Source organism: Lepus europaeus, chromosome 11 (assembly GCF_033115175.1).
Source record: "Lepus europaeus isolate LE1 chromosome 11, mLepTim1.pri, whole genome shotgun sequence".
Taxonomy (NCBI): domain Eukaryota; kingdom Metazoa; phylum Chordata; class Mammalia; order Lagomorpha; family Leporidae; genus Lepus; species Lepus europaeus.
The window spans coordinates 79,114,828-79,131,279 of record NC_084837.1 but is presented as its reverse complement, the minus strand read 5'-3'; the positions used below and the strand labels follow the sequence as shown (position 1 = coordinate 79,131,279).

Sequence of the window (16,452 nt, the reverse complement as noted above, 5' to 3'; positions counted from 1 at the left end):
TTACTCTCTTACATGTTGAGCTTGGGGCCAGTATCCTGTGCATTTATAAGAGAATGAGACAGGCAGCCAGCTCATAGCCCCAGGATCTTGGGCCACTCCCCTATCCCCTCCAATACAAATACCCTAGGACCAGGGCAGGAGAACTTTAGAGCAGCTCTCTCTTCAACCCAGTGTAGGGACATCCCAATCCCCAAGAGGGTAGAAAACAAAACTTTACCTTTTTCTTTCCTTCCTAAGTCAAATAAAATCAGGCTTGTCTGGGCAGCACCCCCTTCTCGGGGTGTGGGCAAGGTAAAACCCACCCCAAGCCCAAGTTCCCCCTATGACCTGGGATAACAGCTGGGGCCTGGCTTGAGGATGTGCTAAAGGCATTGTGCTCTGCTCAGTCAGGGGGTTCTGGGGCCCCAGCCCGGCGCCCACCTGAGGTCCTTCTTCATGGAACTGAGTTGGCCCTGCAGCTGCTCGTTCACGTCCATCTGCTCCTCCAGCTCCCGCTGCAGCTTCTTCTTCGAACTCTCCAGCCTGTCAATTTCCTCTTCCGCCTCCTCCACCTGCCGCTTCATGGCTTTCAGGCGCAGGCTCAGCTGCATCGGGAAAGGCAGGTTAAGGCTGCTGCTGGCCCAGCAGGGGGGGAGGGGGAACAGCCCCAGCGTGGAGCTGCCAGGGATCCAGCGCTTTGCTCCCAGCCAATGAGATATGGATGACAGGGGCCACCAGTCCCACAGGGAAAGCAGGAACCGACCTCAGAGACAACTCGGTGTTTTAAAAGCTAAGCGTGGGGTGGGAAGTTTCATTAAAATTCCCACTCTGTGCTGTGTATGGGTAAGTGAGAAGGGTAGGGATCAGCCCACCCTAACCCCATGCCTGCCCAGTTGAGGCTTCCTCACCTGGTCCTTCTGGTCGGTGAGTGACAGGTGCTCATCATCCACCTGCAGCACCAGCTCCTTCACTTTCCGCTCCAGCCGCCGGTTGCTGAGCTGGAGGCTGGCCCGGTCCCTGGAAGCAGGGGCGGGGTGGGCGGCAGAAACCGAGGGCCCCCTCAGTGCCAGCTTCACAGCCCAGGCTGCTGAGGAGGGGGCATGCCAGCCAGGGGTGTCTGGTTATCCTGAGCTTAGGGCCACAGGGGCTCAGGGAAGGAGAGTACCTTGCCCAGGGCTGCAGAGGCAGCTAGAAGCTGAGAAGGGACTAGACTGAACTCGACTTTGTAAGGCAGAGTCACAGGTTGCACCTGTGTGGGTCCGCTCTAAGATGCTCTGGCCCAACCTGCTAATGGTCCTACTGAGAGAGCACAAACCCATCCCTTCATAGGAAGGCAATGGACCATGTGTCTGGTCAAGTTCAGCCAGGTGCTGACCTTGAGACTGTGACTTGAGAATCCTCTAGAGAGAATGGAGGTGTCAGGGAGTAGGTTGGTCCTCTGAGCCCATGTCCCCTCCATCCTGTGTGTGCAGGTACCTCGCTCCCAAGGCAGAGTCAGCCTCCTGGCCTCTGCTCAGGTGTGAACAGAAGCGTGCAGGAGGCTGGGTGTGGCCCTTAAGGCACAGGGAAAGCACAGTAAAACACAGCAGGAAGGCTATGGCTTTGGGGGCTCTAAATTATAATCATGCCACACCCATGATCAGCCAGGCCTGTCTTCCTCAAATCATGAACCTGAGTGGGGCTCAGCTTTCTGATCTGGGGCCGCATGTTCTTGGCCTCGTTAGGAGGGTGGGAGGGGAGGACAGACACAGGCTCTGTGCCTGCAGGGCCGCTGTCCCGCAGGGGGGCTGGCTCACCTCTCCTCGCTCTGCAGCCGCTCCTCCAGCTCTGTGATCCTGGCCTCCATCTGCGCCACCAGCCCCTCCTTGCTGCTCCTGTAGGAGCCTTCCAGGTGGATAATGCGGCTCTTTAAGTCCTTGTTCTGGGGACAGATGGAGACACTGTGAGGGGCTGTGTGTGTGCCATGCTCTGTGCAGAACACAGGTGGAGCGCAAGGTTGGGTCACTGCCTGCGAGTACATGTGGGCCAGGGAAAACTCTTGAAGCCAAGCCCTAACAAGTCAAAAGACACGAACACCTTTCCCAGTAAGCCTGAATGAAATCTCTGGCATGTCCTAAGACTCCAGGACATCAAGCAGGCTCGTGTTGATTTCTCTCCCAAATATTCAGAGGAGAACTGACATGGACAGAAAGCAGAACTCATAGCTCAGGGCAGCTTTCTTAGTCACTGGGGATGGAGGGTGCTGATTCCCCATTACGTTGGAATGTAGCCCTCTGGTGTTTCTATCCCAAAGTCCTGGAGGAGCCCAGGGGCCAGCAGCTCTCACCTGTCTCTCCAGGGAAATCTTGTCGCATTCCAAGTCCTGCCGCACAGCTCTCTCCTGAAGTAGCTCATTCCTCACCTGTTCCATCTACAGCAAGCAGAGCGAAGCGGAGAGTTAACAGGTTTGTCCCCATAGTCTCAAAATGGTTCCCAGGTATGACCAAGTCAACTGCTCTCCATGAAGGAGGCCGACAGGACCCTTCCTGCCAGCTGCCCTTGGCTCCGGGATCTGGTTCTTGGATATTTTTCATTTTAAAGATATTGATAAGCAGGTCAACAGGGGCTGGTGCTGAGGGGCAGCACATTAAGCCACCACTTACAATGCCAGCAACCTCTGAGTTCCATTTTGATGCCAGGATGCTCCATTTCCAATCCAAGTCCTGGCTAATGTGCCTGGGAAAGCAGCAGAAGATGGCCCAAGCACTTGGACCTCTCCCAATCCATGTGGGGAGACCCAGATGGAGTTCCTGGCTTTGGCTTGGCTCAGCCCTGGCTCTTGGAGCCCTTTGGGGAATGAACCAGTGGACGGAAGATCTCTCTCCCTCTTTCTGTGTGTCTGCCTTTCAGGAGGTAAATCTTTAAAAAGCCAAAATGATAATAATCAGCACGGCTAACCCTGCTGTTACAGGCTGAACTGTATCACCCTAAAAAGGCACACTGACCTCCTCACCCCCAGGACTTCTGATGTGACCTCAATTGGAGATGAAACTTTTACAGAGAAATAAGTGTAAAGAAAGCTCAAGTGTCCTCATAAAAAGGGAATTGGAGGGGCCAGCACAGGGGCGTAGCAGGTAAAGCCACCACCTGTAGTGCCAGTATCCCCTATCGGCCCCAGTTTCAGTCCCAGCTGTTCCACTTCTGACCCAGCTCTGCTATGGCCTGGGAAAGCAATGCCAGCAACCTCTGAGTTGAGCAGTAGAGGACAGCCCAAGTCCTTGGGCCCCTGCACCCTCGTGGCAGACCCGGAAGAAGCTCCTGGCTTCGGGTCGGCTCAGCTCCAGTCATTGTGGCCGTGTGAGGAGTGAACCACCTGAAGGAAGACCTCTGCCTCTCGAATAAATAAATCCTTTTTAAAAGGACAATGGAATGCGAGAGGGAAGAGGAGAATGTGCCAACCGAAGCCCAGGGCAGATGACCCGTGAAGATGGAGGAGTGGAAGACACACCTACAAGGAAAGGGCCATCAAAGACCAGCTACCAGCAAATCACCGGAAGTGGGGAAGAGGGAAGGGGGGTCCCCTGCAGGTCTCCAAGGCAGCATGGCCCTGCCAACACATGGATTTCAGACTTCTGGCCTCCAGAACTGTAAGCTGCAGCCCTAGGAAACTCCTCAGACTCCACCTGCTCCAGTGTCTGGTATCCCCAAAACAACCCTCAGAAGCAGCAGCATCATGTCTGCCAGGATCTGGGCTGCTCTCAGGACATGGGACTTCGAGTGGTAAAATGGGGAGGGTTCCAGGCAAACCAGGACAAGGCTGTTGCCCAACGTGCCTGGGAGCTTTACAAATAGGGGCATCCTAGGGCTCCCCTGGCTGCTGCAGTTCAAGTTCAGACTTCAAAGATCCTGGGTGGTCACATCCCAGACACTGGCAAGTTCTTTCTTGCACCAGAAACAGAAGGCAGTGCAAACACGGGGCAGCTCCAGGTGACCTGACAAAAGCTAACCTGTACGGAGGGTTGTTTCTGCCAACAGAGGAGGAGTCCGGGGTGAGCTGAGGTCTGTCAGCCTCTCTTCCCCGACTCTCAGCTGGCGGCCGCAGGAATGAAATGAGTTCTTAGGAGTGGAGGCCCCAGTCCCTGTTTCCAGAACTTCCAGCAGAGGGCGATCAGGCGATCTGAAGAAGCCAGGAGCCAGCAGGTGAACCACCAAACAGATTCTTACAAATTCTGGGATCCAGAATGCCAGGGCCTGGGGAGCATTTGACACAAGCGTGCCTGACCTTCACCCTACCTCTCATTGGGAGGGTAGCTTCTAAGTCAAGAGTTTTACAGCACAGGGCCGTCACCATGGTGCCATGGGTTACACTATCACCTGGGACTCCAGCATCATCCATATATCAGAGCATCGGTTCAAGTCTGGGTTGTTCCACTTCTGATCCAGCTCCCTGCTAACAACTTGAGAAAGCTAGGAAACATGGCCTACCCCTGTGGGAACCCCAGATGGAGTTCTTGGCTTCCACCAGGCCCAGCTCCAGCCATTGTGGCAGCAAACCAGAGGATGGAAGCTCGCTTGCTCTCATCTTTCTCTGCCCAACTCTGCCTCTCCACTACATCAATCTTTAGAAAATGTTTACAGCAGGACCCTTAGGCAATAACTAGCGAGAGGAGAACCAGAACCCACCCTAAGCTCATGCACTGTTCTCTGAACTACCTAAGGGCAAAGGACTCACGGAGACCTCCTGTGGCTATAATAGCAAAACCAAGACACGGGAGGGCAGCCTGGTTTTCCACAGGGTGTCCTTATAGACCGCAGGCAAAAAATGCCAGCAATGCAAGGGATTAACAGGCAGATCCCAGAACACCCTGCTCCCACTCTGTCCGAGAGTCCTCCCGGATCACATGTCGCAAAGAGGGCACCGCAGCCATTCCTGGAAGTGTTCTAGGAGCACCAGGTCGAAGGGTAACGAATGCAGGCTCACAGCCCGGCTCCAACTGTGGTTTCACACGTGCACCAAGGTCACCGCCGCGGCTGGGCCACAGGGCTGCGGCCGCACTTCCCCAGCACAGCCATGCTGCTCACACCGAGTACGAGGTTAAACTTTCACTGCCACAGACAGCAATGACGCACACAAGCAGTGGCCTCCTGGCCTCTCTGCCCACTCCCTCGCGAGTGACCCTGTTCATCTCGTTTCTATGATGCAGGCTTGGAGGCACTGGGATGAGACGGCCTGCTGGCCTGAGAGGTAGCCAAAGCAAGTCCTGGCACCTCCTGTCTTTGGGGGTATTGTGTGATTGCACCCGCCTCCAGTCTGAGCAGCCCCACCTAACTAACCTTCAGAAATTTCCCCCAGGACAAAGCTCAATCTGTCAAGGTGAGAGAGTAAGTGTGACCACAGGCCACCACATGGTGACAGAAGACCTACACCAAGCCCAGCCAGGTCTGGAGAACATAGCCCCCTTGAGCCAGGCACTGAGCGACCACCAAGCCCCTTAATCCATTCAGGAGCTCACTAAGGCAGAGATCCTCACCCTGATTTCCCAGGGAGGAGGTTCAAAAACTCGCCAAGTCCAGGCGAGCAGGAGGTAGCTCTGGGAGTCTAACCAGGTTTGCAGACTGAACAATCATACCTTCTTTTTGCCCTGCAGCAAGTCTATAGGACTGGGGTCTCCCAGTGAAGACAAAAGCTCACACCCAGGCAGAGTCCTGGCGAACCCCCGGAGCCCAGAAGAGGCATCGGTGTGGACTGAGCAAAGCACACCATGGAGGGGTAAAGGAGGGGTGCAGCACAACCCTCCGACTCTTGTTCCCTCAGTGCCAGCAGCGGGGAAGAGGCCTGAGCTGGGCAGCTTCCCCCACGGTCTCCGCAGGTTCAAGACCTCTCCGGAGAGCCCCGGGCAAGCGGTGACCTCCAAGGGAAGAAGTAAAACAGTCATTACTTATACCCCCACCCTATCCCCTCTAAAGATGGCTATTAAAATAGATGTGTAAAATAAATCAGTAAAGAACAGGAAGGAATAAAAATGGAACCATAAAACTTAAGTTACTGTGACCAGGCAGCCCATTTTTCTTGGGTCTTTTGGAAACCAAGGCTCTTGGCAAACATCACAGGCTTCCTTCAATTCTTCAGAAACAACTGCCTGACAGTAAATCCTGAGACAAATCCACTGTGTGGAGCCTTAAAGGAACAACACATGGTGTCAGTGCCGGCGTCCCAGGAACGGTGGATCTTGCCATGGGCCCAGAAGTAGCTGATGTGTAGCCAGTTGCAGCCATGGTCCTATAGTTGTGCCCAAAGACTTGGGAATGGTTAAAATCAGACTTTTTTTTTTTTTTTTTAACCAGTATGGCCTAATGTTTATTAAAAAAAAAAAAAAGGTGGAGAGGGGAGGCAAAGAGGTAGCAGGTTAGTCTGCTTCCTCCTTTGGACCAGGGAAATACACTTAAAGCTGGGAAAACGTTTCCTTAAGAAAGCCTAGTGCATTAAGTGCTGTTTACCCTTCAATTATGCTAAATAGGCCAAACAAAACTGTCCAATTGAGTTAAAAACCTGAACAGGAGCTGAAGGCAGCAGCCTATCACAGCTGGATTGAACATAAGGCTAAAACCCTGAGACCTGGGATCAGAAATCACTGGCTCAGATTGCGCTGGTTCCAGCGGGGAGATCCTATTGCCAGAGCTGGCGCTCAGGAGTAGAAGCAGCTGCCTTGTGTGTTGACGGAGAGCCGGAAATCTGCCAGAGTTATTGACGATTGCCAATAGCAACCTTTAACCCCGTCACCTGTGTTCGTCGTGGCGGCAGTAAGGAGCTTGGCAAACTTCCGCTGCTAGCTGGTAGGAAGATGGTAATCCCAAGGAAGGAAAACTATTACTAATCAACCCAGCAACTGTACACACTGGGTTTCTGGGCAGGCAGTGGTATAGGAAGCAGTTGTGAGACTGGGATCACGTTCTGTGAAGAAGAAACCCCACCTCGATCTTTCCCTCGCTGTCTGCAAAGGAGACTTATTTCCACAGTCTGCTTTACTGAGAAGTTGCACATTCACCATCCACCCCCTTTCCAGTGCGGACTGAGGAGCAGGTGTGAGCTGGCCACGGAAGGACACTTCCCGAACGTGACTGCAGGAGCCTGCAACTTTATCCACTGGGATTTATCCTGCAGTTGCCAAGGCAACAGGCAGCTTTGCTCAGCCCCTGGAAAGACCATGACACTGCCCAAGGCTTGACTTGGTATTTTTCCTCCCGCTTGCCAGATGGCTGGGCTGGGTGAGTCATCTTTCCACTGGGCTGGGTCCCTTGGCCTCCATGCCTAATCCAGCCCTGTTAACTGTTCACACTCAGCTACCAGCCATGGCACGGCAATGCCACTGAGCCAGAACACCGGCCTGCTGTGCACATTTCTATCCCACCAAGCTGCTGCTCCCCTTCGGCTGTGGACTCCTGTGCTCATTCAGTCAGGAGAGGATCCAACTTGGATCCTCACCCATCTTAAACAGAACATTTTCAGCTGGGGAGAAAGACCAGGTGCACTGAAAGTGGCTGTGGGGTCTTTGGGACCCTTACAGAGTCTAATTCAGGAGTGAAATCAAATTGTGGCCCTACCTCTTACAAGCTGACAGAGCCAGGCAAGTGCTTCACCCGTGAGAAAGTGTGTAAGGCCCACTGCACAGGGCCAGCACTTAGAGACGCCTCGGGAAGGCTGGGAATTGGCATACGTGGAGGAAAGGGAGGAAAAAAGATTTCTCTGGACTTCAGATTAGAAGCTGTGAAATACTTCCCATTCAATAGATTTTCCCTTCAACTCTATTACAGAAGACTTTCTGTAACGGTGAGGCTGTATCCCATCTCTGTTTTAGCAGATACATTTTTACCAAATCTGAATCCATCTTTCCTGTCTTCTGTCCCCGGGTATCCTGCGCTCCACTCCTCCCCCTACATTCCTGCACGTTCATCTGCTAGAACACTTTCTACACTTCACTCTTAAGCTCAACAACCTTCAGTGGCTCCCAATATCCCTCTCCAAACATCGCCTTTCCTTATGGAAACCTAACTGAGCCTCTTTTGTCCACTGGCTGTTCCTCAAAATGTTGCATTCCATTCCTACCACCCTTTGTTCAGATTACTCACTCTATCTTGGATTCCATTTGTGCTCCTCTGAGCTGGGTTTCAACCTTACCTTGCACCAAAGCTGGTTCTGGCTCAGCCTTTCTCTAATACCTCTTCCGTGGTCACCCTTGCTAGGCTGCTCTTTCCCTGTTTGCTTTAATCCTTCGCTCGGCATTCAGTGTCTGTGGTTTTCTTATCGTTACCCATTGTTTAGGTCTAGCCCATCTCCTGGAACAAATCACAGAACCTCAAGGTAGCTTCATCACAATGCCAAGCGTAAAGTATTTATCATGTTTGCAAGCATTGCTAGGGAGAATCGAGAGGACCAAGGGCAGCTCTGAAGCTCCCACGGGCCGATCAGCTTGTAGCTTTGGACCTCCAACCCTCCTCCATCACGAGAAGCCTGGAGACCTGAACGTGGAGGGCTCTGTCCGAGGAATCGTCTGTTCACTAACATTGCTGGAAAGCCTTTCTTTCTGGCTTATTCATCTGAGCTCTATCACTAAGACTAGGAAAACGCATGGGAGATGTTTTGGGGGAAAGCCTTGACTCAGAAGAGCAACCTGGAGAACTCAAGAGTTGAAACAAAGCAAGATGGAGACAGCAGTAGCTCCCATGCTTTCCCTTTTGAGTACCTCGCACAGTTGTCTGGGAACCTGACACTAAGGGTCAGGAGGCAACTAACAAGACATTTGAGGTTTCCTAGGAGTCCCTTGCTAAACAGGTGTCACAAGGCCAGCATTTGGGGCTGGGAGGAGAAAACATCTTAGGTTTAGAAATTCTCCTTTCTCATTTTGGCTTTAGCAAGAAAGTGACAAGTACTTAACCCTAACAGTTAACATAAATGGACGGAAAGGACTTCAACATCCTCCACCTGCTGGCCAAGCCATTTCCACAAAGATCAACTGAGAAGCTCCGAGGACTCTACTTCATCCGAGACAGGTCTTGTTTTACCAGTTTCTACATCAATGTGAACACAATACTCAACTTCTTCATTTACAACACACACCAGAGAACGCAGCAAGAAGGAAGAAAAGAGAAGTGGAAATAGAGTTAATGGGAATGAGGCCAGAGACGTTTGTGGAACTCATTTTTGGGGCATATAATTCAGAAAGAAGATGGAGAAATTAAAGGGCAAATCCGACATTTTAGTGTATAAGATTATCTCTCAGCCATTTCAGTGTCAGAATGTAGGAAAGCCTTCAAAACCTGGCTCAATAGCTCATTTTTATGGATTTTTGGAGACTGAGCTGAGACGTTGGAACTTTCCTGGAACCACACGGTATGGGAAAGGACACGGGGCCGGAACTCTCATCCTAATGTTCTCCCCACAGCCCACCCGAGTTCCCTTAACTTCCTCCCTGGACTGACTTCCGGTTCTGGGCTCAGTGGAAATATTTCAACCGTGACCACATCAGAGAGCAGTGTTAGTCCGCACGATCCAAAGGTTCGTTTAAGAGGGAAAGGCAGGAAGAAAAGCAATTCAGGGAGCAGATCTCAGAGTGACCAGTTCTCCAAGTTGTGGGCCAGGAGCTGAGCCCCTGGAGGCGACCACGTTCTGGCCTGCTGAGCCTGGGTCTGGTTTTTAGTATGAGACACGGGGCTGAAACTGCTTGAACTGCCTGGTTGCTAAGAGGATGACATGCTTTCCCACCACGCCTCCTCTTGCATGCAAATCACAAGAAGGATTGGCAAAACAAATTTATAGTCACTTCTGTCATTATGAATTCTTAACACATCCTGCAATGCCCGGCGGTGATATGGCAGCTTAGGCGGTCAGGGAGCAACGCCTAACAAAATAGTTTTGATTCTGCTGAGAAAATTTAGAAAGCACGGTCCTCAAAGAGAAGGTTTAGGGCTGAGCTCTCCACCTGGGCTTTCAGTTTTCAGGAAGGCTCCACTCTAAGGCTCTGCCCCCCTACCTCCCAGAAATATGCTACGAGCACAGCCTTGGAACATGCCACAGGACCCAAAGGGGGGGGGGGGGCTGGCACCTGGGGTTGTGATTTCTTTCATTCTTAGCAGCAAAGTAGCATGGTCGTTCTGGTGAACAACCCTCCTCCAAACAAATCGAGTGCTTCCTACTGTAACCTATCAAGAGGTTGGGACAGGCACTGGACACGGAAACTAGCTAACAGCGTTACCCACTCTGGAAGAATATGACCACTCTCCCCTACCCCACGTGCTACCCAGGACAACACACAGCACTGCTGAGCCTGCGATACATTTAAAAATGGAAGCAAAAACCTTTGGATGATGCCACGTGTAGCCTGGGAAACTAGTTCTGTCCTCTACTTCCCCGACTGCCTCACACTGTTGTCAGAAGGAGGAAGGTACATGAAACCACTTTCAAACCATAAGGATCACTCCCTGGGAAGTACGGCTGCTATCTTGTGAATAGCAGGCGTTTACAGTGGAAAGTTCTTAAAGGAAATTGCTTTCGTCAGGGAACTTTGTGCTACCATGGCACGTGCTACCAGTGTCACACAATTGCTTGTTGAACCAGTAAGTCTGAGAGTTTCAGCTCCAAAAGCACTTCGCCTATGATGGCCAATAGATTGTTACCCATAACCCTTCTAGCAACTTCCACCTTATTCCCTCTTTCCTCGTGGCTTATGACGGGAAGATGACTCAACCTGCCGTCATTTTCCACGTGACGTGAATTTCCCCTGCTTGCTCTCACTGGATGCTGGGGCTTAACCTCGCACATTTGCTTCTCCACACAGGACCATGCATCCATCGCTCAACAACTGTATTGTACCTGTTCCCTGCTTCGAGTGATCCTCTCTGACAGCAGATCCGAGTTGTTCCTTTCCTCTTCCAGTTCCATCTCCAGCTGAGACACCTTGTCCTAAGAAAGACCACAAACATGCAACATAAACTTACACTGAATCTGGATTAGCAGCAAGGGTTGAGACGTGAGAGTGACTGGAGTTCAGAAACACGAGCCATCTTCTCCTCCTACTGCCCGGAGCAGGTACTCTTCGAACTATGTTTTCTTGCTTTCATAACATAAAATGAAATTGTGCATGTAGAAAACACAGCAAAAAGAGTACCCCTAACCTAAAGGCTAATGACACTTTAGCATTTCTCCTTTAAGTCATTGTTCTCCCTATAAATCAGTAACTTTAAACCTACCTAACCAAGTTGCTGTTAAAGACATCTTTCCCTAAATTTATCATGCTCAGAACCATGTATCTCTCCCCTGCTCATGGTTTCCAGGAGCCTTGCCCCTGCCTCTCTTGTAGAAAACCCCATCCGCCTTGTACTGTGCACTGAATTAACACAGACAATGCAGGCCAATACTGTGAAATTCATCACCAAGAATAACAAACTGTGTCTTCCTTGCTGGCTTCCAATTTAATCTCATTGTGTATTAAGGCAAAATTAGCTTTGTGTATAAAAAAGGGGAGAGGGGCACTTCTAACACAAACCATGCTCTTAGAACTGGGGGGGGATACAGGTTTTCTGCGTGCAATGCCAGCCAATGTGTCAAAGATCTGGGTAAGCTCAGAGCCATAACCTCTAAAAAGCAATTGGCATACATTTTTCTGCAGTATTTATACAGACATTGTTTTCTGTAGTTGCCAGAGTTGATTGACAAATGGTAGATGCCTCTGGGAAGCATCAAATGTAAATGCACAGAACTCACATCAATGACTTACATGGCTGTAAGTGGCCTTTTCTGGCAGTGGTCAAAATCTACAGGGATGCCTGGGTGCTGAACAGAGCTGGGTGCTGAACCAAAGGCTCGTAGCTGCTCAGTAGGTCTCAATTTCTCCAAGGTCAATTTCACTGAGCTCCATTTACATACCACAGCTGCCTGAATTTCTGAGTTTATAGAAAATGCCCATCATTGAGAGAGCTCTTGACTCCTGAGAATTAATTTGTGAAATGCTAATGACAGAACAGGCAAGACATCAGTCACGGCAACACAGTGCTTCCGGCCACCTCTTAGGGCATGAACCGCCCCTCAAGTGTGCATCACGGTGGCAGGGCCTGGAGAGCCATTTTGTAATTAATGGAGAAGTTATCTGAAATATTGGATAGGGGCAAACAAAGCTTAGCTATTCCATTGCTTCCAGACTGTAAGTCAGCCAGAGGAAATGCTGGTTTTACTCAGAATAGTCTAGAAAGAGACAAGGTGGCAACCTGATCAACACCATCAGGAAGGTGTGTTCTACAAAATCCACACTGTGCGGAACCCAGCAGGTACATGCAGGGTGCCCAGGCCAGAGCTGCTGATACCAAAGCTGCTTCTCATTGATGAGGCTGAAGAAACCAGGTCATTCTGGCCCTCTAAAGTAACTCATTTCTAGTTACCTGGGATGATTTCCATTTGCTTTAAACTGATCTCCCTTAAAAAGATCAAAATAAGGACATGAGCAAAACGTACAGCCAGCCTACAATAGAGTAGTGAACCCGTAATCAGGTTAGTCAGCTCTCTGAAGGAGGTCCCATCTAATAACATCTTCAACACTGAAACATCAGTCCCTAGGTATAGACACTAAATACTCAGCAGGCTCGAAAAAGCCATTTCTGTTTATCTGCAAGGTTGAATTCCATCGACTTTGAATTCAAGCTTCTCCTTCCGGCCTTGAGTCCTGTCTGTCTGACATCAAAACCATGACAATTTTAACCTCTCCCCAAGAGTCTGAGGCTTTCTCTTAGTCTCTCCCCGTAAGTCGCAGTGTGTTTCCGGTTTGAGGTCAGTGTTGTTCTAGGGATTGATTTTAACGTTCTTCCTGTCGTCCTCAGCAGACTGTTCCTATCCCTTTGTTTAGGTTTTTCTTGTGTGTTGTGTCTTCAGCCTGTGACCACACACCCCCACCCCCACCCCCACCCCCAACTGAGGACAACACTGAGCTCTTTCTGATACAGTGTTTTGGATTCTGTGTGCAACAATGACTTGAGCTATAGTTTGTTGCCAGCTCTGGCAAAGCTAGCAACTCTGGGAGAAATGGACCAGAAATAGGAGTATGTAGAATTGACTGCTGACGGTCCCTAGGAGGTAGCTGGTTTGGGTCTAGGGTGTCGGCTCTGCCCCTGTCCTGACACACGGCAGTCTTTTCACCTTTGTAGTTGGAAGCTCTGTCCAAAAGCATAAATGGAAGTAAACTACCTGTGTCCTTGTGCCTCTCACCTAACCTCTTGGGGCGTAGGCGCCATCTCCTTTCAAGACTTCAGAGTAAATGATGTCCCCTTCATAACTTCTAGCACTGACATCCTCTAAGACTATGAACCACCAGCTTCTTCCCAAACCAAGAAATGACCTTCCTAAGGCCTGGAAGTTGAAAGGAATAAAAACGCAGCCCTTCCCCAAGGCTGAGGGGTATGCAGAGAGGCAGCACTCCCCCCCCCCCCCCCCGGCCACAGACCTCCAGCTGCTTCACCAGTCTGCCACGGTCATCCCTGAGGTGACTCTTGGCCTCCAGCTCATACTCCAGGTCTTTCAGTGTCTGCTCCAGGAGCTGCCTCTTCGTGAGTGCTTCATCCTGAGCTCTCTGGTAGTCCCGTAACTCTTCCTCCATCAGGCGCATCTAGGACGGGGGCGGACAGCAGACAACAAGAGCACAGGCTGAGCCCAAAGGCAAGGAGCTCAGGGGAGCACACGCCACAGGAGACCTTGAGCAACTCCCACCCCCTCCTGGGCCTTAGCGTCCTCTTCTATTAAAGGGGAGTGTCTTCCTGCTACAAGAAGCAACTTACTGCATTAAAAGGTCAATTTAACAGATTTTGATAAACATTTTATAATTAAATAGAACAAAAAATCAGTATGAGCAAACGTCCTCTTGTGAAGCTTTTATAAGATACTCCGGTGTGAGCATGTGTATGGGAGGCACTCCAGTGCAGGGGCCCTAGAACCTGGGCCACCCTCTGCTGCTTTCCCAGGTGCATTAGCGGGGAGCTGGATTGGAAGTGGGGTGGCCGGGTCTCAAAGGAAATGCCAGCGCCCACAGGGGATGCCAGCAACACAGGCTGCAGCTTTACCTCCTAAGGCACAACACGCCCTGAAAACCACTGCTTTGCAGAAGAAAATGATCCAATGACCGTAACGTACAGTGTTTTTTCCAGCCACAAGGTGGCACTGCACTAACAGTTTAGGAGAGTTAAGTCTGTTTTCACCTTCTCTGTTATCTTCCAGAGGGGGATTTGCCATCTCCGCACACAGCAGGTTATTCTTAAACATGTTTGAGGAACTCACACGGAGACGCTCAGGGCATCTGTTTGGTTCGCCAACCCTACTCTCCTGGAGAAGGCACAAGGCAACGTGGGGAGTCACAGTCTTAGAACGCAATATACCAAGGGCTTGCTACAGGGAGCATATGGAAATCGGTGGCAAATCCTATTTTATGTCACCATTTTGGGACATTTGTCACAGGATAATTAGGGAAGGGCCAACAGGTTGGGCTGGTGTAGGAAGCTTAGGTTAGGAAATGTTTTCTTAGAAACTGACAGGAACCCCTGACATTTCTGTGACAACATAGCCTTGAAGATGACATCTCCAAGAGAGCCTAGTTGGGTTTCGGTGGTAACTGTGATAAAAACAGAGTGACAGTCATCCCACAGAACAAGATAAATCGGACATTCTCCGGGTACAGAGGGTGCACCATAACTGCAAAGCATAAATTAAGTCTCTCCCTGACTCCATTTCCTGTGTACAACATTGGGACAATTCTAAAACCTACCTTACAGAGCCACCATGAGAATCGAATGAGATGATACCAGCAAGAGACAGGAGTTTGAGAGTCAGACTAGCAGGCCAATGGCACAGCCATGCTTCCTTCTTGGGAGGGACGTGTTGGTATTGCGAAGGATGCAGATTCCCAACATGCCTTATCATTCAGCACCCAGTGTGTCCCCAACACCAAGCAAGGGCCCAGCATCACAAGGGCATTCAAGGAGGACATGCAGAAGAAAATAAATCTAGTGTTTGAGACCATCTCATCCTGAATCAAAAGGAAGCAAACAACTACTGAACCATTTGAGGTTCTTAAAACACCATTTGCCGGGGGCTGGCACTTTGGCAGAGCAGGTAAAGCCACTGCCTGCATTGCCGGCATCCCATATGGGCACTGGTTCAAGTCCAAGTGGCTCCACTTCCCATCCAGCTCTCTGTTATGGCCTGGGAAAGCAGTAGAAGATGGCCCAAGTCCTTGGGCTCCTGCAACCACGTGGGAGACCAGGAAGAAGCTCCTGGCTTCAGATCGCCTCAGTCCCAGCCATTGTGGCCATCTGGGGAGTGACCTCTGTCTGTCCTTCTCTGTAAAACTCTATCTCTCAAGTAAATAAATAAAATCTTAAAAACCACCTGATCAGTGGTCATCCCTATGCCTGCATTCTCTAAATATTCTCTTCTCTAGAACTCTACTAGATCCACACCACGAGCAGAAGAGGCAAGAGGCCCATTTCTTTGCAAGCAAAGATGGCAAGTACTACAGTGCTCCCAAGGGGCCCTCATGGCATGCTGTAACCGCGAGCATGAACTCAGCCCAGCCAAAACATACGATGAGAGACAATGAATAAAGCTGAGCTTGAGTTTTTCAAGGAAACAGAATGACCCTGGCTCATTAATTCACTTGTCAGAAACGACTCCATGACTTCAGCATATAAGTCTAGGGTACTGGGTCTTCCAAAAGTTTGTGGAAAATGATTATTATGAAAAAACTGCAATTTCTAAAGACTTTTTGATTTTTGCACTAAAACATCTTTAAATTCAATTCCATTTTCCATGAACTTCTTAAGTCACCTTATACCTCCAAAATGATCCAGGACTGCCATTTAAATGGAAATAGTATCTCACATAGGACTGTGCCAAGTGAGAAAATCTATGAGGGGGCTGGCGCTGTGGCGTACCGTGTAAAACCGCCACCTGCAGTGCGGCATCCCATATGGGTGCCGGTTCGAGTCCCAGCTGCTCCACTTCCGATCCAGCTCTCTGCTGTGGCCTGGGAAAGCAGTGGAAGACGGCCCAAGTCCTTGGGCCCCTGCACCCACGTGGCAGACCTGGAAGAAGCTCCTGGCTTCAGATCAGTATAGCTCCGGCCACTGTGGTCATCTGGGGAGTAAACCAGTAGATGGAAGCTCACTCGCTCTCTCTCTGCCTCTGCCTTTCTGTAACTCTGCCTTTCAAATAAATTTTTAAAAAAAGAAAATTGATGAGATCCATCTTTGGTTTTCATGCTAGAGAATCCTTTCCTTGAATTGTTGCTCCTTTATAAACAGTGCTATAGTCTCCATTTGGGCTTCGCTAATGTCTCTGGTCCTCAGCTTCTTTATCTCACTAGAAAATCCCTAAGTTTCCATCCATTCCAAAGATTCTATCCTAAAAACTGTTATAGAGAAAGCAGTGTGCACCACTTCAGAGGGGTCACTGTGACAGCGGGC

The 16,452-nt window shown here is 50.3% G+C and overlaps 1 protein-coding gene across 4 annotated transcripts in view; it reads right to left on the bottom strand.

The window, feature by feature from the left end:
* Positions 1 to 16,452, bottom strand: part of CGNL1 (cingulin like 1) — a 176,369-nt gene that overhangs the window by 2,636 nt on the left and 157,281 nt on the right. For all 4 annotated transcript variants that reach the window (XM_062205997.1, XM_062205998.1, XM_062205996.1 and 1 more), the window contains exons 13-18: positions 13,443 to 13,604; positions 10,826 to 10,915; positions 2,306 to 2,389; positions 1,776 to 1,900; positions 888 to 996; positions 421 to 584 (exon numbers count right to left, since the gene is read on the bottom strand). In XM_062205997.1, the coding sequence (XP_062061981.1) occupies positions 421 to 584; positions 888 to 996; positions 1,776 to 1,900; positions 2,306 to 2,389; positions 10,826 to 10,915; positions 13,443 to 13,604 (734 nt within the window). The remainder of the gene's footprint in view (positions 1 to 420; positions 585 to 887; positions 997 to 1,775; positions 1,901 to 2,305; positions 2,390 to 10,825; positions 10,916 to 13,442; positions 13,605 to 16,452) is intronic.